Source organism: Manis pentadactyla, chromosome 5 (assembly GCF_030020395.1).
Source record: "Manis pentadactyla isolate mManPen7 chromosome 5, mManPen7.hap1, whole genome shotgun sequence".
NCBI classification, from domain to species: domain Eukaryota; kingdom Metazoa; phylum Chordata; class Mammalia; order Pholidota; family Manidae; genus Manis; species Manis pentadactyla.
Window position 1 is genome coordinate 149202544 of NC_080023.1, and position 25890 is coordinate 149228433.

The 25890-nt window shown below is 44.5% G+C and overlaps 1 protein-coding gene across 1 annotated transcript; it reads right to left on the minus strand.

Annotated features, from left to right (window-relative positions):
- Positions 1-1924: 1924 nt before the first annotated feature.
- On the minus strand, positions 1925-19960 carry LOC130683988 (nuclear envelope pore membrane protein POM 121C-like). Its single transcript, XM_057503278.1, has 8 exons — positions 19575-19960; positions 17879-18029; positions 5614-5705; positions 4921-4994; positions 4341-4453; positions 4009-4213; positions 2218-2306; positions 1925-1990 (listed from the first exon to the last, which is right to left on the minus strand). The coding sequence occupies exons 2-8, from the start codon at positions 17939-17941 to the stop codon at positions 1925-1927; spliced, it is 702 nt and encodes a 233-aa protein (XP_057359261.1). The 5' UTR covers positions 17942-18029; positions 19575-19960.
- Between the last annotated feature and the right edge of the window lie 5930 nt (positions 19961-25890).

The following is a 25890-nucleotide window of genomic DNA, read 5'->3' on the forward strand; positions in this document are numbered from 1 at the left end:
TCTGGCCTGTAAGGTTTCTGTTGAGAAGTCTGATGATAGCCTGATGGGCTTTCCTTTGTACATGACCTTATTTCTCTCTCTGGCTGATTTTAATAGTCTGTCCTTATCCTTGATCTTTGCCGTTTGAATTAGTATTTGTGTTGGTGTTGTCTTCCTTGGTTCCCTTGTGTTGGGAGATGTGTGAAGCTCCATGGTCTGAGAGACTATCTCCTTCCCCAGATTGGGGAAGTTTCCAGCAATTACCTCCTCAAAGACACTTCTATCCTTTTTCTAACATCTTCTTCTTCTTCTGGAAGCCCTATAATGCAATATTGTTCTGCTTGGATTGGTCACACAGGTCTCTCAATATTCTTTCATTCTTAGAGATCCTTTTTCTCTCTGCACCTCAGTTTCTTTGTATTCTTCTTCTCTAAATTCTAGTTCATTTATCATCTCCTCCACCATATCTAATCTGCTTTTAAAACTTTCCATTGTATGTTTCATGTCTGATACTGTGTTCCATAATGATTGGATCTCCAACCAGAATTCCTCCCTGAGTTCTTGAATATTTTTCTGTACCTCCATGAACATGTTAATAATTTTTATTTTGAAATCCCTTTCAGGCAGATTCATGAGGTCGATTTCATTTTAATCTTCCTCAGGGGTTGTATTAATATTCATAATTTTACTCTAAACCAGTTTCCTTTGGTGTTTCATATTTGTATATGGCACCCTCTAGTGCCCAAAAGCTCTACTCTCTGGAGCTGCTCAGTTCCAGAAGCAATGTTGGGGGTCTCAGGGGAGCAGTGTTGGTGCCTGGGGGGAGGAAAGAGCTGTTTCCTGCTTCCCAGCTGCTATGCCTGTCTCCACTGCCTGAAACAGTGGGCCAAGCACAGGTATAAGCCTCTATGCTTTGTATTTGTAGTTGCTGTAGACAGGGCTTCCCTCTGATCGGCCTAATGCAGGGTATGGTTTGCCAGTTTGGGAACCAGGTGGGACTGGATGGGAGAAATGCCCAGTAGCCTGCATATCATGGAGGGGGTCCTTGGAGCTGTGCTGCCAGCCAGGGAGCTGGAGTTTCTGAAGACTGTGAAAGTTCCCAACCTGCTGGGCAGAGTGACCCTGGACAATTTTGTCTACCTGTCCTTTCTCCTGAGCAGTAAGCTCTGTGCAATCCTTGGCCCTTTAGCAGCCCTCTTGCTGTTGGGAAGTCTCTCAGACTGCCCACGTTTCTTTTGCCCCAGAGCTGCCAGATATGGATCCCTGCTTTCCACAAGTGGCTGGAATCTCAGTGTCTGCAGGAATTCTGCCTGTCTTAGCTTTCCAACCCCCTAATCATGAGAGTACCATGAAAACAACATGAAATGTAGGTTTGTGCTCCCACAGCAGATCTCTGGAGTTAGATGTTCAGAAGTCCCAGGCCTCTACTCCCTCCCTGCTCAATTTCTCTGCCTCCTGCTGGAAAGCAGGGGTGGGGGAAGGGCATGTGTCCTGCTGGGCCATAGCTTTGGTACGTTACCCTGTTCTGTGAGATTTATTCTTTTCTCCAGGTGTATGCAGTTTGGCACAGTCCCCTTTCCTGTTGCTCTTTCAGGATTAGTTGTATTAGTTATATTTTCATATTATATGTGGCTTTAGGAGGAAGCCTCTGTCTCACCTCTCACGCCACCATCATTTCAGCTGGTGGTCCAGATGTTTCTTGATTCTGTCTAGCCTCACCAAGGGAACCATTCAAGTAAAGAAAGGTATCAATCAGGTTCTGTTCTGCCACATCCTGCCTCCCCTTCTGCAAAAAGCCCGAGGCTCTGCTTCCTCCAGAAGAGGACAGTCGACTCCAGGGCTCCCCTTCCTCCCTGCAGGCTGAAGCCAGAAATCTGCTGCAGTCACCTTCCTGCCGAAGTCTACATCCGGGTAAGGGGCCCGGGGACGGGGCAAGGGACGTAGGCTATTTCCTGCCGATGTGGTTATCTATACGCCTGCGTTTTCTATCAGGCTCCTGGAGTCCTTGATCCTGCACCAATGGAAAAAGACCTCATCAGGGCGGCTACTACCAGAGACTGCTTCTCTGTGTGCCCTAAGCTGTGGAGGGCCAGGTCAACAGAACACTGGGTGATTCAACAGGACTTCCCGGGCTGAGTTCTTTGGGAGGCAGGACCAGTAAGGTATTTTTACCTGGCTTTCCCATGGTTTGGGAAAACTTCTGCCAGAAATGCCTTGTCTCTGAACTCTGCTGCCTACCTGCAAACTGCTGAGCTGGACTGCCAGCAAGGTCACATCTTTCTTGTGCTTCTGATCCTGTTCTTTCTCAGAAGGGAAGGGACCACACCCTGTTAGGCAGGAAAATAGATATGAGTGGGATGCAAAAAGAATAAGGTCAGGAAAAAGCCCACTAAAAAAGACCCAGAATTAATCAGTTAAAGCTCAAAAAGCCAGGAGCAACTTGGCCTGAAATGTTTGAATATTCCCCAGAGAAAGGAGGGTACCTCAGCAGAGCCCATGGCTCTATTGGCCCAGCTTATTTTTTTAACTTTACCTATATACTGTTTTTTTTTACTCCTTTGGCCCTAATCAAGTAGTTTGCAATCTGAGCAATTAATAATGGCAAGCAAGCCCAGCATAAACAGCATAGTAACAGGCAGTAAGGATTCCATCTTAAAAATAAGATTGGGTTTTAATACCTACGATGTTAAGAAGATTCTTAACTTACTCTTTAGCAAACAGGCAATAACTCAGCCCACCCTGTGGACCGACCGGGCAGGAAGTCTTGATACACTCCCAGACCAAGAAATGCCAGGCTCCCAGGGAGAAATCAGAGCAGGAAGTTCCTTGTGCTAAGTTAGTTCTAAGTATTCAAAGACCACCTGACAGGTCTGCACCCCCAGCCCTTGAACACATTCCTGAAGAATCCTTAAAAGGAGGAACCCCCAACCTTTCAGGGCACTCCTCTCCCTGAGGTCGCCCGCACTTTTTAAGTGCACAGCCTTTTCACTGTAAACTCTCTCTTTTGAACCTTGCAGGGTGCTGTGCACTCTCTGAGGTCACCTGCTCTTTTTCTCTAAGTAACGTTAAATAAATCTTTTCCTCTGCTTCACTACTGTGTCTCCGCCTTTCAATTCCTTGTCACAGGGGGGACAAGGACCGAGGAAAATACACAATGCCTCCCCCCCAACACTGCCACTGCAGCAGATTCTAGGAAGAACAGAAAACGTGAATTCTGGTATCTCAAATGTGATGGTATTGGTGCTCTAGAAGCCTTGCTGTGCCAGGGATTCAGGTGTCAGCAAATATGACTCATCTCTACCACAGGTTCTTAAAGTATTCATTGCTGAAAATCAGGGAAGGGCTCTTTATTTCTACCCTTCACAGATCATAAGACAGACAGCAGGGGATAAAACTTGGCCTACCAGGGGATAAATGTGTGGACACTAAGGAAAATCCAATCATCTGAACCCAAGCACAGCTGAGAGCAGCTAAGGAATGGGGCTGCAAGCCAGCAGCCCTCTGACTACCAGAATGAGGCGGCCTTCTCCAGCTTTAAGGATGGCAGCTCCTTCCCTACAATCCGCTCCTGATGAGAGGGTTCTGAAGCCGTCAGGCCTGCACCAGCTCAGGTGTGCTAAGCCAGAGCAGGTTCAACCTTTTCAGTGACTGACTGGCATGCTGCTTTCACCTAAGCAGAGGCTGATGACACTTTGTGCTCCCCAGAAAGCTGTCCCGATCACCTGGGAAAGATGGTAGGCCCAGGGAGTTTGCCAACTCCTCCAAGCTGCCTAGCAGCAGGTTAGTGCTTGGGGCTGGGAGGGAGGCCGAGGAAGCAGCAGTCCCTGCAGCAGGCAGGATGAGATTAGAAGGTGGAGGGCCAGGAGGGTTTGCACTCTCAGAGTTTGGGGCAGTTTCCAAGGAAGAAAGAAAGAAAGGCTTGTCCTCCCTGGTGGGAGAATTCTTTCCAGGGGCCTCGCAGGGCACGGGGAGGCTCAGGGACTCAGGGGAACTCGTGTAGAAATGCTTCATCTCAACGTCAGTGCTCACTGTGCTCGGAGTCCACTGAGAACCCAAGAGCTGGATTTCTCAGAGGAGAAAGACCAAAATAAAACCAAAGGGAACCATCTCTGGGGTGTGAAATTAACCCGTATTCCTCACCAGTCTTATCCTCGAAGATGGTCTTCACCCAGTCGGTCTGAACTTGCTCATAATCCTCGACTGTGATGGGATAGCCGAGGATGGGTGTTTCAGGCTACCAAGAGGAAAAGGAGAAGCCGAGCCAGTCAGAAGGCAGTGAAAGAAACCTGCACTGGCCCTTCCATTCCTGGGACTCAGGGGAGCCAGGCTGGGGTGGGCAGGGGCGGGTGGACAGACCATACCAAGATAAGCGGGATCCCTCGCCTGGAGGGCACCAGTTGGAATTTGCGTTTGCGTGGCCGGGTGCTGCTGGGTGGAGAATCCCTGGAGTTGGCCTTCCCAGATGTGGTTGTAGCTGCAAATAAAATATCAGACTTACTTTCTTCCTCTTCTCTTTGTCTTTCCAACCTAGTTTTTAATACTGAACTTTCACTAGGTGTCTCTGAGATTCTATCTTCCATGGTGTGGGTTCTTGGATGGTGTTGGCAAGATTATTTCTAACAGTCAAGAAGCCATGAGGTGGTAATTGCTCCAAATGCGTGCACATGGTTGCTTACTGGACAGAAATTGCCTGGACTGAGCAGATTACCCCACCTAGGCTTACCTTACCCTGAACCCCCCATGTGGCCTGGGTTATGCTATATGAGTCTGGGCCACCTTTCTCCCTTACCGGACCATAAAGCCCGAAGGTGAGGAACATCTATCTCTGTAACTACCAGGCCCCACACAAATCAAGGCTTAGTACATGTTTCTGGTGGGTTGTAGTCCATGCGCTCTCCATACACACTACCGCCAACACATGCCATGCGTTCGTCATCTTACCCTGTTCTCCCTGGGACTGCGTGTCACTTCCCAAGGGAGCTGAGGAGCCAGAGTTAGGAGGAAGCTCCTCTTCTCTGTAGGAGGAAGAGGCACAATTAAGTTTAGAAAAGTGCTGGATAACGTCTCATAGCCTCCTATCTACCAACTGGCAGAAGTCTAGAACAACCATGAGTAAGATCTCAGTGTGTCAAGACAACAAATAAAATAAATCAAAGAGAATTCCTAAAGAAATGAAGGGAGGCAGTTGAGAGAAGCCACAGAGACACCTTTGTCTTAAAACATGCACAAAACAATCTCCAGAACCTTACATACATCCTGCCAAATTTCTGAGAGTTCTAGTCACAGCTCTCTCTCTAAGAAAGCAGCATTCTAGTCGGGCTCCTAGAAAGTCAGCTGGGGTCTAGAATGTGAAGCCTGCTGCCCACTCCCATCAGTCACTCTGTTCACTCTGTCCCGTGCGGCCCTTCCCCTTACACCCCAGCCCCTCACACTGAAGATGAGGGGGAGCAGAGGCCGGTGTGGTCAGTATGTGATGACTGCAAGAGACAGAGCGATTCAGGGTGGCACCGTCGCTGTCCTTTGGATGTGAAGTGCTTTGATTCTCCAAATCGCAGTCTCAGAAAGCCTGAGAGCCAAGTGAATTCCCCTCCTTTCCTACCCTCTCATTAATCCACAGAGCAAATCAGCAATTACCTCATTTTCTTTGCTGGCCTCTCTATTGTCTTCATGTAGCACGAGGTGGGGATGGAGAAGGATGAGGCACCGGAACCTCTTCTCTTACGGAGCTAAAAGCCAAACACAAGTCACGTGACTGACCCTATGTAATAACTTAGGAGCTGACCTTCAGCATAATTCTGTGGCTCTAACCCATCACTGTATATAAAGTCTCCTCTCCAAGTGACTAAAAAACATTTCTTTGTGAAGAGGGGCTTCTGAAAAGTGAGTTAATTGCCAGTATTAACTATGGGGAATGAAGTCGGAAAAAGTAATGGAATGCTAATAAATGGCAGAGGAATGAGCGTGCTCTCTGCGTATCCTGGAGAGTGGAACGTCATGCTCAGTAGCGGCTGAGAGCGAGCTCTGATGCATCCTAGGTCACTGTATTAGTCCATGGACATGATAAAGGGAAACTCAGAAACTGTTCCCGTGAAAATAAACCAGGAAGCTAGTTTGGTCTTGCTTTCATTAAATTTTCAGTTTTATTTTATTAAGTATTAAAAATATGCTATTGGAGGGGCGGAGCCAACATGGCGGCGTGAGTAGGACAGTGGGAATCTCCTCCCAAAAACATATATACTTTTGAAAATACAACAAACACAACTAGCCCTAAAAGAGAGACCAGAAGACGCAGGACAGTGGCCAGACTGCAGCTAAACCAGCGAGAACCCAGCGACTGGTGAAAGGGGTAAGATACAAGCCCCGGCCCTGCGGGACCCGAGCGCCCCTCCCCCCAGCTCCCAGCGGGAGAACAATAGGCAGAGCGGGAGGGAGACAGAGCCCAGGACTGCCGAACACCCAGCCCCAGCCATCCGGGCCAGAGCGCAGACACAGTATATGCCCAGGGGGCCCTGGATACTGGGAGAACAGGGGGTAAGACCTCAGAGTGGGTGCTGAAGCTGATGCCCCTGTGACAAAGAAAAGCGGGGGCTTTTTGAAAGTCTTAAAGGGACAGGGACTTAACAGCTTGACGGAAACAACCCAGGTCACAGTACAGCAGCTGGAAATTACAGGGAAAACCGGGTGCACTAACCCCCTGGGGAACAGCTCCGAGACCCCTCACGGAGGCAAACAGTCAAGCAGCCCCCCCATCCATCACCCCACCGGGCGCTGCGAAAGCAGAGAAGCAGCCTGAGACAAATTCCGCCCACAGAAAGGGAAATTTCTCCCTCCCGGCCAGGCAAGACACAAAGACCCACTCTACACGCAATTACCCAACACAAGCCACTAGGGGTCGCAGTTGCCCCAGTAAAGAAAGGCCAGTAGTAAGTGAAAATTTTGGCCCTCCCAGCTGACAGTCAATAGCACCTGTCAACATGAAAAGGCAAAAAAATATGATCCAGACAAGACTAACCCAGACAGCTTCGGCATCTGCTACATCTTCCCCTGAGAAGGAATCTGGGGAGATAGATTTAGCCAGTCTACCTGAAAAAGAATTCAAAACAAAAGTCATAACCATGCTGATGGACTTGCAGAGAAATATGCAAGAACTAAGGAAGGAGAATTCAGAAATAAAACAAGCTCTGGAAGGACTTCAAAACAGAATGGACGAGATGCAAGAGACCATTAATGGACTAGAAAACAGAGAACAGGAACGCAGAGAAGCTGATGCAGAGAGAGATAAAAGGATCTCCAGGAATGAAAGAATTTTAAGAGAGCTGAGTGATCAATATAAAAGAAATAATATAAGAATCATAGGCATTCCAGAAGAAGTAGAGAGAGAAAAGGGGATAGAAAATGTCTTTGAAGAAATAATTGCTGAAAATTTCCCCAAACTAGGGGAAGAAATGGCCTCTCAGACCACAGAGGTACACAGAACTCCCATGACAAGGGATCCAAGGAGGGCAACACCAAGACACGTAATAATTAAAATGGCAAAGATCAAAGACAAGGACAAAGTATTATAAGCAGCCAGAGAGAAAAAAAAGGTTACCTACAAAGGAAAACCCATCAGGCTATCATCAGACTTCTCAACAGAAACCCTACAGGCCAGAAGAGAATGGCATGATATACTTAATGCAATGAAACAGAAGGGCCTCGAACCAAGACTACTGTATCCAGCACGAATATCATTTAAATATGAAGGAGGGATTAAACAATTCCCAGACAAGCAAAAGTTGAGGGAATTTGCCTCCCACAAACCACCTCTACAGGGCATCCTACAGGGACTGCTCTAGATGGGAGCACTCCTAAAAAGAGCACACAACAAAACACCCAACATATGAAGAAGGGAGGAGGAGGAATAAGAAGGGAGAGAAATAAAGAATCATCAGATTGTGTTTATAATAGCTCAACAAGCGAGTTAAGTTAAACAGTAAGACAGTAAAGAAGCTAACCCTAAACCTTTGGTAACCACAAACTTAAAGCCTGCAATGGCAATAAATTCATACCTTTCAATAATCACCCTAAATGTAAATGGACTGAATGCACCAATCAAAAGACACAGAGTAATAGAATGGATAAAAAAGCAAGATCCATCCATATGCTGCTTACAAGAGACTCACCTCAAACCCAAAGACGCGCACAGACTTAAAGTCAAGGGATGGAAAAAGATATTTCAAGCAAACAACAGAGAGAAGAAAGCAGGTGTTGCAATTCTGGTATCAGACAAAACAGACTTCAAAATAAAGAAAGTAACAAAAGACAAAGAAGGACATTACATAATGATAAAGGGCTCAGTCCATCAAGAGGATATAACCATTATAAATATATATGGACCCAATACAGGAGCACCAACATACCTGAAACAAATATTAACAGAACTAAAGGAGGAAATAGAATGCAATGCATTCATTCTAGGAGACTTCAACACACCACTCACTCCAAAGGACAGATCCACCAGACAGAAAATAAGTAAGGACACAGAGGCACTGAACAACACACTAGAACAGATGGACCTAATAGACATCTACAGAACTCTACATCCAAAAGCAACAGGATACACGTTCTTCTCAAGTGCACATGGAACATTCTCCAGAATAGACCACATACTAGGACACAAAAAGAGCCTCAGTAAATTCCAAAAGATTGAAATCCTACCAACCAACTTTTCAGACCACAAAGGCATTAAACTAGAAATAAATTGTTCAAAGAAAGCAAAAAGGCTCACAAACACATGGAGGCTAAACAACACGCTCCTAAATAATCAATGGATCAATGACCAAATCAAAATGGAGATCCAGCAATATATGGAAACAAATGACAACAACAACACTAAGCCCCAACTTCTGTGGGACGCAGCAAAAGCAGTCTTAAGAGGAAAGTATATAGCACTCCAAGCATATTTAAAAAAGGAAGAGCAATCCCAAATGAACGGTCTAATGTCACAACTATCAAAATTGGAAAAAGAAGAACAGATGAGGCCTAAGGTCAGCAGAAGGAGGGACATAATAAAGATCAGAGAAGAAATAAATAAAATTGAGAAGAATAAAACAATAGCAAAAATCAATGAAACCAAGAGCTGGTTCTTCGAGAAAATAAACAAAATAGATAAGCCTCTAGCCAGACTTATTAAGAGGAAAAGAGAGTCAACACAAATCAACAGTATCAGAAATGAGAAAGGAAAAATCACAACAGATCCCGCAGAAATACAAAGAATTATTAGAGACTACTATGAAAACCTATATGCTAACAAGCTGGGAAACCTAGGAGAAATGGACAACTTCCTAGAAAAATACAACCTTCCAAGACTGACCCAAAAAGAAACAGAAAATCTAAACAGACCAATTACCAGCAACGAAATTGAAGCGGTAATCAAAAAACTACCAAAGAACAAAACCCCCGGGCCAGATGGATTTACCTCGGAATTTTATCAGACATACAGGGAAGACATAATACCCATTCTCCTTAAAGTTTTCCAAGAAATAGAAGAGGAGGGGATACTCCCAAACTCATTCTATGAAGCTAACATCACCCTAATACCAAAACCAGGCAAAGACACCACCAAAAAAGAAAACTATAGACCAATATCCCTGATGAACGTAGACGCAAAAATACTCAACAAAATTTTAGCAAACCGAATTCAAAAATACATCAAAACCATCGTACACCATGACCAAGTGGGATTCATCCCAGGGATGCAAGGATGGCACAACATTCGAAAGTCCATCAATATCATCCACCACATCAACAAAAAGAAAGACAAAAACCACATGGTCATCTCCATAGATGCTGAAAAAGCATTTGACAAAGTTCAACATCCATTCATGTTAAAAACTCTCAACAAAATGGGAATAGAGGGCAAGTACCTCAACATAATAAAGGCCATCTATGAAAAACCCACAGCCAACATTATATTGAACAGCGAGAAGCTGAAAGCATTTCCGCTGAGATCGGGAACTAGACAGGGATGCCCACTCTCCCCACTGTTATTTAACATTGTACTAGAGGTCCTAGCCACGGCAATCAGACAAAACAAAAAAATACAAGGAATCCAGATTGGCAAAGAAGAAGTAAAACTGTCACTATTTGCAGATGACATGATACTGTACATAAAAAACCCTAAAGACTCCACCCCAGAACTACTAGAACTGATATCGGAATACAGCAAAGTTGCAGGATACAAAATCAACACACAGAAATCTGTGGCTTTCCTATATACCAACAATGAACCAACAGAAAGAGAAATCAGGAAAACAACTCCATTCACAATTGCATCAAAAAAAATAAAATACCTAGGAATAAACCTAACCAAAGAAGTGAAAGACTTATATTCTGAAAACTACAAGTCACTCTTAAAAGAAATTAAAGGGGACACTAACAGATGGAAACGCATCCCATGCTCATGGCTAGGAAGAATTAATATCGTCAAAATGGCCATCCTGCCCAAAGCAATATACAGATTTGATGCAATCCCTATGAAACTACCAGCAACATTCTTCAATGAACTGGATCAAATAATTCAAAAATTCATATGGAACCACCAAAGACCCCGAATAGCCAAAGCAATCCTGAGAAAGAAGAATAAAGTAGGGGGGATCTCACTCCCCAACTTCAAGCTCTATTATAAAGCCATAGTAATCAAGACAATTTGGTACTGGCACAAGAACAGAGCCACAGACCAATGGAACAGACTAGAGAATCCAGACATTAACTCAGACATATATGGTCAATTAATATTTGATAAAGGAGCCATGGACATACAATGGCGAAATGACAGTCTCTTCAACAGATGGTGCTGGCAAAACTGGACAGCTACATGTAGGAGAATGAAACTGGACCATCGTCTAACCCCATATACAAAAGTAAACTCAAAATGGATCAAAGACCTGAATGTAAGTCATGAAACCATTAAACTCTTGGAAGAAAACATAGGCACAAACCTCTTAGACATAAACATGAGTGACCTCTTCTTGAACATATCTCCCCGGGCAAGGAAAACAACAGCAAAAATGAACAAGTGGGACTATATTAAGCTGAAAAGCTTCTGTACAGCAAAAGACACCATCAATAGAACAAAAAGAAACCCTACAGTATGGGAGAATATCTTTGAAAATGACACATCCGATAAAGGCTTGACGTCCAGAATATATAAAGAGCTCACACGCCTCAACAAACAAAAAACAAATAACCCAATTAAAAAATGGGCAAAGGAACTGAACAGACGGTTCTCCAAAAAAGAAATACAGATGGCCAACAGACACATGAAAAGATGCTCCACATCGCTAATTATCAGAGAAATGCAAATTAAAACTACAATGAGGTATCACCTCACACCAGTAAGGATGGCTGCCATCCAAAAGACAAACAACAACAAATGTTGGCGAGGCTGTGGAGAAAGGGGAACCCTCCTACACTGCTGGTGGGAATGTAAACTTGTTCAACCATTGTGGAAAGCAGTATGGAGGTACATCAAAATGCTCAAAACAGACTTACCATTTGACCCAGGAATTGCACTCCTAGGAATTTACCCTAAGAATGCAGCAATCAAGTATGAGAAAGATCAGTGCACCCCTATGTTTATCGCAGCACTATTTACAATAGCCAAGAATTGGAAGCAACCTAAATGTCCATCGATAGATGAATGGATAAAGAAGATGTGGTACATATACACAATGGAATACTACTCAGCCATAAGAAAAGGGCAAATCCAACCATTTGCAGCAACATGGATGGAGCTGGAGGGTATTTTGCTCAGTGAAACAAGCCAAGCAGAGAAAGAGAAATACCAAATGATTTCACTCATCTGTGGAATATAAGAACAAAGGAAAAACTGAAGGAACAAAACAGCAGCAGAATCACAGAACTCAAGAATGGACTAACAGGTACCAAAGGGAAAGGGACTGGGGAGGATGGGTGGGTAGGGAGGGATAAGGGGGGGAGAAGTAGGGGGGTATTAAGATTAGCATCCATAGCGGGGTGGGAGAAAGGGGAGGGCTGTACAACACAGAGAAAACAAGTAGTGATTCTACAAAAGGTTGCTACGCTGATGGACAGTGACTGTAAAGGAGTATATAGGGGGGACCTGGTATAGGGGAGAGCCTAGTAAACAAAGTATTCGTAAGTATTCGTCATGTAAGTGTAGATTAATGATTAAAAAAAAAAAAACGCAGTTCCTATGTGGTGACCTCTAATGAGTTCTACACAATGATATAAAGGACATATAAAAGTGTAGGCAAAGGGTCTGTTTGTGTTTATACAGAGGATCAAAGCCTAATTTGGCTACCCCGAAAATGAACTAAGAAACGATCAGCACTCTCGGGAAGACTCATGCCAGAAGATGATCATCAAAAAACCCCAACAAAGATCCACGCACTGCTACAGCTGTAGATGCACTCATCCCACCAGCTCCTGGACTTGCCATGGGAATGAAGGAGATATCTAAGCTGGCCTGTGCATACAGTAAAACAACAAATTTGACTGGATCTATACTGTTGGAACTCAACCAAGAATTAGGAGAAGTGCAAATTGTAGCGCTCCAAAATCTTACAACTACAGACTATTTACTGTTAAAAGAACATATGGGATGTGAACAGTGCCCAGGAATGGGTTGTTTTAATTTGTCTGATTTCTCTCAGACTGTTCAAGTTCAGTTGGACAATATCCACCATATCATAGATAAGTTTTCACAAATGCCTAGGGTGCCTAACTGGTTTTCTTGGTTTCACTGGAGATGGCTGGTAATTACAGGTATGCTTTGGTTATGTAACTATACTCCTATTATGTTAATGTGTGTGCGCAATTTAAGTAGTAGCTTAAAATATATACATGCTGAAGTTACTCTACAAGAAGATATGTCAAAGAAATAATCAATCTTCCCATGTTTTCTCCCGGCTGCTACTTCTATAGCTTTTCTTCTTCCTTCCTAATTACAACGAATTCTTAAATAGAATTCGTGCCTCATATCAAATTTACCGAGTATCATAACTCCTCCAAGTGGTAAAGATACCTCAACACAAATGCTGGGCATAGAAGCCACAGGGCATAAATATGCAAAGAAATAAAAAGCTAACCATTTCAAACAATAAGGCTTCTCTCTCACTTACCAACTTAACATTTCCCTGTATGGCCCCGGAAGATGACTGGTTAGCCAGAGACAGGTAAGATTCCTCAAGGGAGGAACAACCTAAGACAGGCACAGTCGCAGGGGGGTCATCAGGTGAGAAATTGGGGATCAACAGAGGTGAGGCTTAGAACCTCACCCCCCCTGTTCTGAGAGAAATCTTCTGCATATGTGGATGTTTTATTGCCCTTGTCTAGCTTGGATTAACACATAGTCTACAGGCACACACCTGATCATCTACATTTGCTCTCTTACAACACTAAACTATGTTTTCTACCTTTATCTTGTATCTACCTACCACTTCAGCATCTTATTAAAAATAATAAAGAGAGGAATGTGGTATCCACATATAAATCAAGTATAAAAATCAAATGTGTATTCATATTTGAACTGACTGTTTATAGTTCATAATGCATGAGCAAAACCAAAAGTTTCTGTGATGACTGCCCTTGTACTGTTCACCATGTAACTTATTCACTATGTAAGAATTTGTTCTCCATGTAAGAACTTGTTCGTTATGCTTCAGAAGATTGGAGACTGACGAAAATTAGGCTTGGGGTGGATTAATGATTGTGCATTGAGCATTGACTCCCCTATACAGAATTTTATTGTTGTTAACAACCATTTGATCAATAAATATGAGAGATGCCCTAACAACAACATCCAAGAAAAAGTACATACTTCCAATTGTAAAATAAATAAGCAACCAGGATGTAATGTATAGCATAAGGAATGTAGTCAAAATATTGTAACAACTTGGTATGGTGATAGCTGGTACTTAGAATTATCATGTATATAAATGTTGAATCACTGTGTTGTACACCTGAAACTAATGTAATGTAATACTGTGTGTCAACTACCCTTCAATAAAAAATAATTATCTAAAAAAAAAAAAAAAAAATATGCTATTGTGACACTTGCGACTTTTGCAACATCTATGGTATTTACTGTCCCATGATAATTATCCATACAGCCATCCATCCGTGACTAGCCAGGGTTCAGGATAACCCAGTTCAACAATTAGGGGAAAAGTGTTTTCTCTTTACCTCATAGACTGTGCATGCACACACAACACAGACGTGATAAAAAGATTTACATTTGGAAGTGTAAGAAACAAAAGGACTATAACAAAACAGACAAGCTGCTAGATCAGGTTGGGTAGGGAGGTCTGTACCAGAGAGAGAAGACAGAAAGCTGACAGACTGTTACATAAAACTAGGAACCTTTCTGTATAAAAATATTGTCACATGGGAAAGAGACTTTACTGTACACCCTTTGTGCCATTTGAATTTTCAACCATACTAATGTTTCCATAAACTATAAAGAAAATAGGAAACCAAAACACCCCAAAACAAAAACAAAACCATAAGCAACATTAAAAGGCAGGTCTTTTTCATTAAACTGATGAATTAATATCCGTACCATGTAAAAATGGAGTCTCGCAGTTCCATATGAATATAATGAACGTGTCAAATCTAAAGTGGGCAAGGAATGCGCAACAAGGCTACTCATAAAAACAGTCTATGTCTCTGGCAGTTAGTTCTGCATTGGAATTCCATTTTTATTTGCCTAGTTCCTGCTTCATAAGGATTCAAACTATACCTTCAAACTCTACAAAGTATCTGAAGATAAGTATGGCGGTTCCATCATCAAGAAATTTACAATCTGGAAGAGACAGGACAGGACACAAAATGATGACAGCAACCAAAGATAAAGAAGGTCTCTGGCCAGGAGCCTAAGAAGAGATTATGCAGAGTTCAGTTAGAAGAATCAGTGGATGAAGGTGGTATTTGAGATGGTCCTTCATGATTTAACTTTAAAAAAAGAACACTTTTAGACAGACAAACTTTATAGGCTTGCAGTGGGATGGGTAGTCATTCTGGACAGAGAACAGAACAAGGAAAGGCAAGAAAGCAGGGAAGTATCAGTATTAGGTGCTCTTAGGAACCATTTTGATTTGCCTTAATTATGGGGTATATATAAAGGGATAAGAAGTTAGAAATGCAAGCTTGAGGTTTGACAATTTAAGGCCATTGTAAATACTTCTGCTCTGGAAAACAGTATGTCCTGTTAAGACAAATGGAGACACCAATGCCACACACAGAGAGGTCAGAGGACTGTTCACCTTCTCTGTTACATAATTAGTACCAGTTTGATGCTGGTACTAATTTACATAATCAGTACCAGTTTAATGCTGGTAATGATTTACAATGGCAAAGCTAGAACTTCTAATTTGCACAGCTTAGATTTGGGTGTTTACGAGTGTTCCTCTGGAAAAATCAAATTAAGTCAAGTAGCTATGCTACCACTCCAAACATGAGGGCTGCCATCTGGGCTGATCGCACTGTATTCACTATTCACCGCCCGTTCTTCCCATGAGGCATCATGTAAAGAAGGTTCATATATAGTCTCTGCTTCCTGAGACCTGCTTCTGAGAACTTACATTTTCAAACATCGCACATCTATAGGGGGCTGCTAACTACTCACAACAGAATATCCAAAAAATGTCAGTGTCAGTGAGTGTACATCTTGCAGTAGGCCGCAGGCTCCACTGGTAATGGGAACTTTACAACAAAATGTGGCAAAGGCCTAGTACAGTGTTCCACACCAACCACCTGCTGAGGGCAAGCAGCAAATGCTGAGGAAGATGAAGAGCACATCTGTTTGGAGGCATGGCAGTGTGAAAGAGCTGCTAAAGCAGTGAGACACTGCGGAGACAAGACAGAGAAGAGAAGCCCAGAGACGAGCCTACATTTAGGTCTGCATTTTCCCCCAGGTGACCGCCATTTCCAATTAATTCAAATTAACATAAACTAACGAACATTTCTAGAATAAGAAAAAACAAAACCTATATTTAAAACCCAAGTTTAAAGGCATCTATACAATAAATACCTCATGATTTTCAATGAATAACCTTTTAAATAAAATGATAGTGTACATTATGCTACTGATTAAAGTGAAGATAATTTACAATTATGAGTCCTTCATTTTCTCTATGACTGAAATTCAATCCCATGAGGACAATGTAATTTTGTTGTGATACAAAAGTACATCATAATAATTTAAACATAACTATTGCTCAAGACTGAAGTTACACTATGTGAAAACATGCATAATTTCAAAGCATTATAATTAGATTAAAAGCCAAAAAGGGTACATCTGAAAAATATAAAACAACCTGTTGAAAAGTTTAAGAATATTGTTACCCTGCCTGCTTGTTAGGCCACCATACATAGCACTGTATAATGTTAAGTCTGAAGCTCTGAGTGTGAATTAAGTTCCCTGAAATTAAATGACTGTACTTATTTAAAATAATAGTAATAGGTGGCACTTCTTGAATGTTTACTATGGACAGTGTAAAGTCTTGAACACTTTATATGTACTACCTCACAACTACCTTATGAAGTAGGTCAGAATCATTATTTCCATAAGTGTACAGTCTTACCTTCAGATTTTTTGTTACATATATTGATTACATACCTTGAATGCTAAAAAAAAAAAAAAAAAGAGTATAAGAGACATGTGAACCAAATACAATGAGTTGATTTTTGGTCCCTGATTCAAAGTAACTATAATAAGACAGGGTAATAAGGGCAAATTGGAGTGATAATAACTAACATTAAGTCATAATTATTCAGAGGAATAAAGGTATTGTGGTGATTAATGTTCAAAAAGTTAAAAAAATACACTGAAGTACCTACAGGTGAAACAACATGTTTGTACTTTAAAACACAAGAGCAAAACCAATGTCGGGTGGGGGTAATGATCGAACAGGACTGATAAAACAGTTAACTGCTGGAGCTACATGGAGGTTCATTATGATATTTTCCCTTCCTTTTGTGTATGTAGGACATTTGACGTGAAATTGTAAGGAGGAGCAATGACTATGTATCTCATAGGTCTGTTGTGATCAGTGATTGAGGAAATGTATGTACAGTGCTCATCAGAGGGCCTAGTGCAGAATAAAGACTTCATACTATTGTCCTCTGCATTGCCATAACTGCCTGGCTGGGGCCTTCATCTCCTATATTTGTCATTTATCATTAACATGTCATTTATATTACTCTAAGAGCCCTCTGTATGGATGAAAACTTATGTCAAGTTCTTTCTCCTCTCAAAAACCTCCTCCACACATGCATTATTTTTTTCAAGCTCCTATATATTGGGTGCCCACTTACTGACAAGCACTGTAATGGGTGCTTTTCAAACATTACCTTCAATCTTTACAACAGTCCTTTAGAGATGAGAAAAAGAGAGTTTGAGTCATTTACCTGTCAAGAATCTATAGCTACTAAGTGCCAAAGCCAAGATTTGAACCCAAGTCATTCTGGTAGCAAAACTTGATCTGTTCTCCGGTCTACACTACATCCTTTCTAAAAAGAATTATAACCACTTATTTTAAAAACTTTCATTAAATTCCCAGTGCCTATAGGATTAATTTATGACCCAATGCAATCCAGACTCAATCTGCCTTTTTAATCAAATTAGTACCATTTTTTGAATTATTCATCCTTTGTCCATTTATCTATAATAATGGCTGTGTCTTGTATTCAGGTTTCCACATAAGCATTCTGGGCTTTCTAGTTTGTTCCACTGGTCTATAGCGATCATTCAAGGGTTGGTAACTGCTGTTACCTTAGAGGTGATCTCACCATCTGACAGAAGGTGGCTAGTAAACTCTGCATAATCAACTAATAAATGCAAAGAACCCACTTCTTCCACACCACCGGGTGAATGTACCTGAGACACCCCTCCAGTCGAGCTGTAGTCGCTGGGAATGGCATTGTGACTGCGACCAGACATAGGGATGCCACGTGTGTAGGGGTGGAAACTCTTATTTAGGTGGCCATCTGAGCTCTGGACATTGAGGCCACTCTTCAGAGGCCCAGGCCTAAAAGGGAAATGAAAGGGAAAAACACAGATGTACTTCTGAAAGGCAACAACATTGTTTTAGGGCTTTATCCCATGGTCACAAAATCATTCTAATGTAATGAAAAAGGATAATGTTGTTAATTTTACTGTTAATTCAGCTAAACCTGTCTCACAAAGTCAGAAAGGGAAAGCTAAGTATTTAAAAAATTAAACGTGTCATTCTACTTATGTGTAGTCTAGGAAACGCACAGAAATCTATAGTGACAGAATGGGGATCAAGGGATGCCTGGCAACAGAGGCAGGGTGAGAGGGAGGTTTTAAGGCTTCATCAAGGGGCACGGGGAAACTTCTGGCAGGAATGATGATGTTCATTATCTTGACTGTGCTGATGGTTTCATGGGTGTGAAATTAGACAAAATAGTTATTGTGGCAAGTTCCTCAAAATGTTCCTCTCTGATTTCAAAGAGGAAAATGTATAGGATAATAATTCTGATAAGGATACATATCAAAATTTATCAGATTGTACACTTTAAAGAGGCACAGTATTTTATGTCCATTGTACCTCAATAAAGCTGTTAAAAAAAAATTAGGAGGAACCAACCACTTTTTCTAAGATTCAAACTGAAACAGAAATTTCCTAAACATCTTTCCTGTGAACTAGTCATTCAACCTTTGTGACAGCGCAGACAGCTCACTATCTCCTGGCTGATGAATGCCAACCAGAGGCCAGTTTATTCCTACACTGGATGGAAACATACTTCCCCCTTCACCTACTTCACCTATGGATCCCATCTGGAGCCAAACCAGGCCAATTGTCCTCCTTTCCTGTGATAGCCCTTCAGACTCTGGCAGACCATTGTCCTTCCCTCCCTCACTTCCTTGCGCCCCTCAGGTTTTTCTCCTCTGGGCCAGTACTTACGTACCTTTGGAAGCCCCTTGCCCGCCACCGCCACCCCGGGACATCTTGCGCTGCTTCCCTCTCTCACAGTGAATTTCGGTCTGTGTCTGCCTCGTCTTGCAGGGCAGCACAGCCCACCAACCGTGCTCCATGGACCACGGGACTAAGGCATTCAGCACTACCACTGACCGGCCTCCTCCCCGTCTTTGTTCTTCTATCAGCACAGAGTAGGAGCACGTTAAGCTTTCTTGGCAGCCGTGACACTGTGCTGACCCAATTTAAAGATGTAAGTTACCCCAAGTCTTTTCACGCACATTTGCAGCCTCTTTCTCTCCCAGCCAATTCTTCCTCAAGTATAATGAAGCTCAACTGCAGAAATCTGACATTTTTCTTAAATTTTGTACTGTTGCATGTTATCCGTTGCACAAACCTTGTGATCTTTTTGTTACATACTTGGTTATTCAATGTATCTACAAACCCTCTTAGCCTTAGCATATTTTATGCATATTAATGAAAAATAGTAAAAGGACTTAGACAAAGTAGTTATTGTGGCTAGTTCATCAAAATGTTCCTCTCTGATTTGAAAGAGGAAAATTTACTGGACAATAACTCTGATAATGACCTTTTTTCAAATAGGAAATCCCACCCAGATGGATTCTCACTTACTTAGGCACAAAAGGAGTACGGACTCCTTTGGTCAGCACGGGCGTAAAAGCTGACCTCACACTGCTGTCTTGGTACCTGTGACAAATCACAAACCCTCAGTTAGATGATATGACTTTCTCTTTAAAGCATACACTCATATTCCTGAGATCTTACACTCTTTCTATGGAACATAGGTTCATGGTAGACGAGAAAAGATTGCTTCAAATCTCAAAGATTCAGGAAGGTAAATTTATTATAGGCCTGTCCTAAACTAATAAGAAAAGTATAAAAATGCTTCAAGACCTTTTGAACTATTGAGGTGTACTGATTATTTGCTAACTTCTCCCCAAAGCACTTCAATCACAAATTTAATATCCCCCCACCCATAAATTAAAGACCAAAAAACACTTTAGTGACCCAACTACACACATCCCCCAGTGCTCTCATTTAGTTCAGTCTGTAAGAGAAGAACTTCACATATTACACATAAGGGCCTGTGCATGGTGCACATAATCACTGTTTATTCCAATTATGGGAAAGATAATACAGAGCCCTCAGTTATAGGCTCACTGGGGTCTAGAAAAATTACCAACCTGGAGAACATGAGAAACCTGTTTGGACCAAAATAATAGTAATTTTCTCTCTGACCTCCACAAGAATCCTTCAATCTTTTATGCTAAGTCATCAGAAATACACACCCAAAGTCAAATGTTTTAAAAACCTGAATGTTCACCTTTTCAAATAGATGTACTTATCAAGGATCTAGTGCTGGCACCCACGTTTTGAATTTTGTTGTTATCACTCAGCTACTGGGACCAAATGAAAACTCAAGTCTTTTAATCTAATCATCTTTATCCCAAGTGATATCCATCAAGGAGGTTTCCTGGGTACACCTCTTTGAGCTCCGCTGATACAATGTATTGGCCCAAAGAAATAAAGTAGCAAAACCTATTATAGTACTATGCTTTAAAGACAGACGATATTTTCACCTGAAGTAGGGATATTTTAAGTGATTTACCAAGTATTCTGCTAAACCCATACTGTATTAAAGCTCAGAGCTTTAAGAACTGAAGGAAGGGAACAGTTCTGGCAGCACATCTCATAGCAAAGGCTAAAGGAAGGCAGGACATGGCTGATACACACCAAGGTGCTTAAAGAGGTCAAACACCTTGTTTTTTGGGTGTTGAGAGGCATGTGAGACACACAAACCCACTTGGGACTTAAGAAGAAAAAAGGATTTCAAAGTCAAGTCCTCCACCCCGAATAGCCAAAGCAATCCTGAGAAGGAAGAAGAAAGCAGGTGGATTATGCTCCCCGGCTTCAAGCTCTACTACAATGCCACAGTAATCAAGACAATTTGGTACTGGCACAAGAACAGACCCATAGATCAGTGGAAAAAACTAGAGAGCCCAGATATAAACCCAAGCATATATGGTCAATTAATATATGATAAAGGAGCCATGGACATACAATGGGGAAATAGCAGCCTCTTCAACAACTGGTGTTGACAAAACTGGACAGCTACATGCAGGTGAATGAAACTGAATTATTGTGTATCCCCATACACAAAAGTAAACTCAAAATGGATCAAAGACCTGAATGTAAGTCATGAAACAATGAAACTGCTAGAAAATAACATAGGCAAAAATATTCTGAATATAATCATGAGCAACTTTTTACTGAATGCATCTCCTTGAGCAAGGGAAACAGAAGCAAAAATGAACACATGGGAGTACATCAAACTTAAAAGCTTCTGTGCAGCAAAGGACACCATCAACAGAACAAAAAGGCATCCTATAGTATAGAATATATTCGTAAATGACATATCCGAGAAGGGGTTATGATCCAAAATATATAAAGAACTCACATGCTTTAATACCCAAGAAGCAAATAACCTGATGAACAAATGGGCAGAGGATATGAACAGACCACATTTCAAAGACGAAATTCAGATGGTGAACGAGCACATGAAAAGATGCTCCACATCACTAATCATCAGGGAAATGCAAGTAAAAACCACAATGAGATATCACCTCACACCAGTAAGGATGGCCAGTATGAGAAGACTAAGAACAACAAATGCTGGTGGAGGATGTGGAGAAAGGGGAACCCTCCTACACTGCTGATGGGAATGTAAGCTATTTCAACCATTGTGGAAAGCAATATGGAGGTTCCTCAAAGAATAGAAATAGCATTTGACCTGGGAATTCCACTCCCAGGAATTTACCCAAAGAATATAATTCTCAGATTGAAAACGACATATGCACCCCTATGTTTATTTCAGCACTATTTGCAATAGCTAGAATACAGAAGCAACCTAAGTGTCCATCAGGAGATGAATGGATAGAGAAGAGTTGGTACATGCGCACAATGGAATGCTACTCAGCCATAAGAAACAAACAGATTCTACAATTTGCAGCAACATGGGAGGAGCTGAAGGATATTATGCTCAGTGAAATAAGCCAGGCGGAGAAAGACAAGTACCAAATGATTTCCCTCCTTTGTGGAGTATAACACGAAGCAAAACTGAAGGAACGAAACAACACAGACTCTCAGACTCCCAAGAAGGGACTGGCAGTCACCAAAGGGGAGGGGTGTGGGAGGGAGGGAGAAGGGGATTCAGGGGTATTCTGATGGGCACACATGGCGTGGGGGGGATCAGGGGGAAGACAGTTTAGTACAAAGACGGCAAATAGTGACTCTGGCATCTTACTACGCTGATGGGCAGTGACTGCAATGGGGTTTGGCGGGGACACGATAACAGGGGTGAATGTAGTAACCACATTGTTTTTTCATGTGAAACCTTCCTAGGAGTGTATATCAGTAATACCTTAATAAAACAGAATTAAAAGAAAAAACAGAAAAACAAAGTCTAGTCCTCGGTCTGGGGAGGGTCAGCGTATCTTACCAGCAGGAAGGCCTCCAAGGGGATCGGAGGAAAGGAGTGGGGACGGAGGGGTGAACGGGATAGCGATGGGCCGCGGGAGCCGGCGGGGCGGGGCGGGCGGGTGGGCGGCTCCCGGCCTCCGGGGCGGGGCCGAGCTGCGGGGGGCGTAGCTTGCTGAGAAAATTTCCCATGCGGGCGATCGGCGAGATCTGCCGGGCGAGCGGAGCCCAAGGCTCTCTGAGAGACTGACTCCCTTCGCTGGCGCGCCTGGGCCAGAGGCGAGGCGAGCTTTGTGCGTTGGCCGCGCGCGTTCCCAAGTTGCCGGGAGACGGCGCGCGAAGGCCGCCTCGGGGCTCGCGGCTCCGTGCCCACCCCTCCTGTGGGAGTCAGCGCATGGGGCAAAATCACACCCACCCTTATGCTGCCTTGAGCACTTTGACCATGTTTTTATGAACGTTAACGTCTCTCCTCATTGTTTCCTCCTTTTGCGCCCCTTCCAGGAGGCAAGTAGAGGATTAGGGACGTGCTTAGGCTTCTCTGCCACATGGTACTTGTTGTGGGGAGGCGTCTTCACTGGCCAGCTCATGGTCCCACTGGCTGGGAAAGTCCTGTGAGACCCTCCCCTTCCTCCCTCCCCATCCATTGCCTTGATGGGCTTCGTCATGGCCAGAAATCGGGGACCTCTTGGGCACATTCTGCCCCAAATGTGGGCAGGCATGGGGACAGCGTGTCCACGCCTGCCTTCTCCCCAGGCTGGGAAGTCAGGGACCGCACACACAGGTCTCTCTAGCCCGGGGGCTCTTAAATATGGTGGTAGGAGGGGCCAGCCTGAAGGACATGGGGCTCTGTGTCAGCCCTAGGGTCAGGCTGTTAAGATACAGTGGGTCAGGGCATGGGTCATAGGCCAGGGAAGCTCTGCTTGGGGGTGAGGTCCTGCTAAGCCAGGGCCTGGTTCTGAGTCCAGGGCCTGGTTCTGGGCCCAGCTGACCTCTTCATGTGCCAGGGCAGTCCCCCTGTGCAGGCACATACATCCAAACAGCTGGCCAGCCCTGCCCAGCACATAGCCCAGCTGTAGTTGTCTTGGCAAAGCAGCCAAACAGCCGGCAGGCAGTGATTGGGAAAAACCACCACAAACAGCATGCTGGGAGGTGGGCAGCAGTCAGTTTCTGTAGGTCGTCCTAAGCCCACGAGTGAATGGTGTATGCACTGGCAACTGGGTCCCTTTGCACGCACTGGCCTCTGCTGGGTGACAGGGTGTGTCATGCAGTAGACACGCATGCGCATGAAGGCAGCTTGCAGAAACTGACCGAGTGGCGGTAAGCAGGTATTAGTCCTCCACACGGGCATGTTGGGCTAGGGTTCAACCTGATTACAAAAACAAAAACAGGTTTACTGAACTCTAAAGATCACTTTCAGAAAGAAAATTTTTTAAACTGGTAAAAGATTGAAAACTTTTAAATACATTGCTTCCAAATTGAGGGCTATTGACAAGGTCAGGATGGAGTTTTAGAGGATGAAGCCTCTCATCTCAGGGTTTTCCATCAGAAGGTGGGTCTGGGAGCACGAATTTTGTTCTGCTTTAGGCATTAAACCCTTCCTTGGCCACGCCTTCCGGACAGCTCCTGTGATTCAACCCCAACTGTCTGGGGACCTCCCAAGAGCAGGACAATGCAAAATTCCCTGTCATCTCTGCTCTTTAAAAAGAGAATGAACGTAGAGAAAGCCATAACTGGTGCCTTGTCCGAGCCACCTTGGGCAGCAGGGACAGTTGACTCCTTGAATAACTGGGGTATAAGCCAGGGAAGTCTTCCTGGAGGCTGTGGCAGGCAGGGCCACAGACAGCCGGCACTCAGGTGGAGGTGGGCGCCCTTCCCTTCCTGTGGGCCACCCCGACTGGGGCTGGGGCCCTTGAGTGGGGAGGCCCCGCCTTGCCCCTGTGGAGTCCTCAGACAGCCCATTGACCCCAGCCTTCCTCTCTCCCTGGTGGCTGAGCACAGTTGCCGAGAAGTCGCGGGTGCCGCAGCTGGAGGAGGAGCTGATCCTGCGGCGCGGCGAGATCCAGGAGCTGCCGCAGTGCTTGCTGCACCCGGGCGCGCCCCCCGCCGCCCACATGGAGGCTGCCGAGACACTGCAGCCGCGGGAGCGGCTGCTGTCGGCCAGCAAAGAGCACCAGAGGGAGAGCAGAGAGCGGTGGTGCGGGACAAGTAGTAGAAGGCCCTGAGGGCCTACCAGGCGGAGGTGGGAAAGCTCCGGGTGGCCAACGAGAAGTACACGCAGGAGTGGGGGAAGGTCCAGCAGGCCACCAGCGAGAAATGGGGCTCATGGACAACTGGAAGTCCTAGCTGGACTCACTGGCCTCGGACCACCAGATGTCCCTGGAGGACCTCAAGGCCACGCTGGACTCAGGCCCTGGGGCCCAGCAGAAGGAGAATGGAGACCTGAAGGTAGGGATGGAGGGCATCAAGATGGAGCACCAGCTGGAGCCGGCAACCTGACGGCCAAGCGCCGCATCGAGACGGCCATGCACATGAAGGAGAAGGAGGGTCTGCGGCAGAAGCTGCAGGAGGCCCAGGATGAGGTGGCTGGGCTACATCAGCACTGGTGGGCCCAGCTGGAGGTGCAGGCTGGAGCTGCAGGAGGCCCAGGACGGGTGCCGCGATGCCGACCTGCGTGTGCACGAGCTGGAGAAGCTGGATGCGGAGTCCCGGGGGCAGGCACAGGCCATCGAGTCTCTCAAGGAGCAGATCTCCCTGGCCAAGAGGAAGATGCTGGATTAGCAGGTGCTGCAGTGGGCAGAAGCCCAGAGCAAGCAGGAGGCTGAGAGGCTGCAGGAGAAGCTTCTGGTTGATGAAAACAGACTCCAGGCTCTCGAGTCTCTGTGCATTCCCAGCACACCAATGTAGACAGCCACCCCTGCTGCTAGGGCGGACCCATGGGCTGCGTGTGAGGGTCCAGCTGTGGAGGGCCTGGGTGTTTACGAGCCACTTTGTCCCAGCCGGGGGAGGCATTCTCCTTGTCCCCAGGTGCATGGCGGGGAAGATCCTTGTCCCTCCATCAGTCAGAAGGGCAGCTGGGCCTGGTGACTGGGGCCCCAAAGTGGTCTGATCGGACGTGGCTGGGACCCCACAGGCCAGGCAGCAGAGAAGAACACCTCGGCACTGAGAACGGGTTTCTCCGACTCCCCGCATCCCTGATTCACCCAGATGTCTTCCTGTGGAGGGCAAGCCCTGTGCATTCCCAGAGGGCCCATCTCCAGCACAAGCACCTGGAGGTGACCCCCTTTCTGCCAGTCCTAATGAGACTGAGCGACAGTCCAGCAGCCACTTCCTGAGAGTGTGGGCATCCCCAGAGTGGGCTCTGCAAGGCTAGAGGTGGATGGCCAGAGGGGCTGCTCCCACTAGTACCAGTTTTGCCCCAAATTCGGAAGGCTGAGGCCCTTGGTAGTGTAGG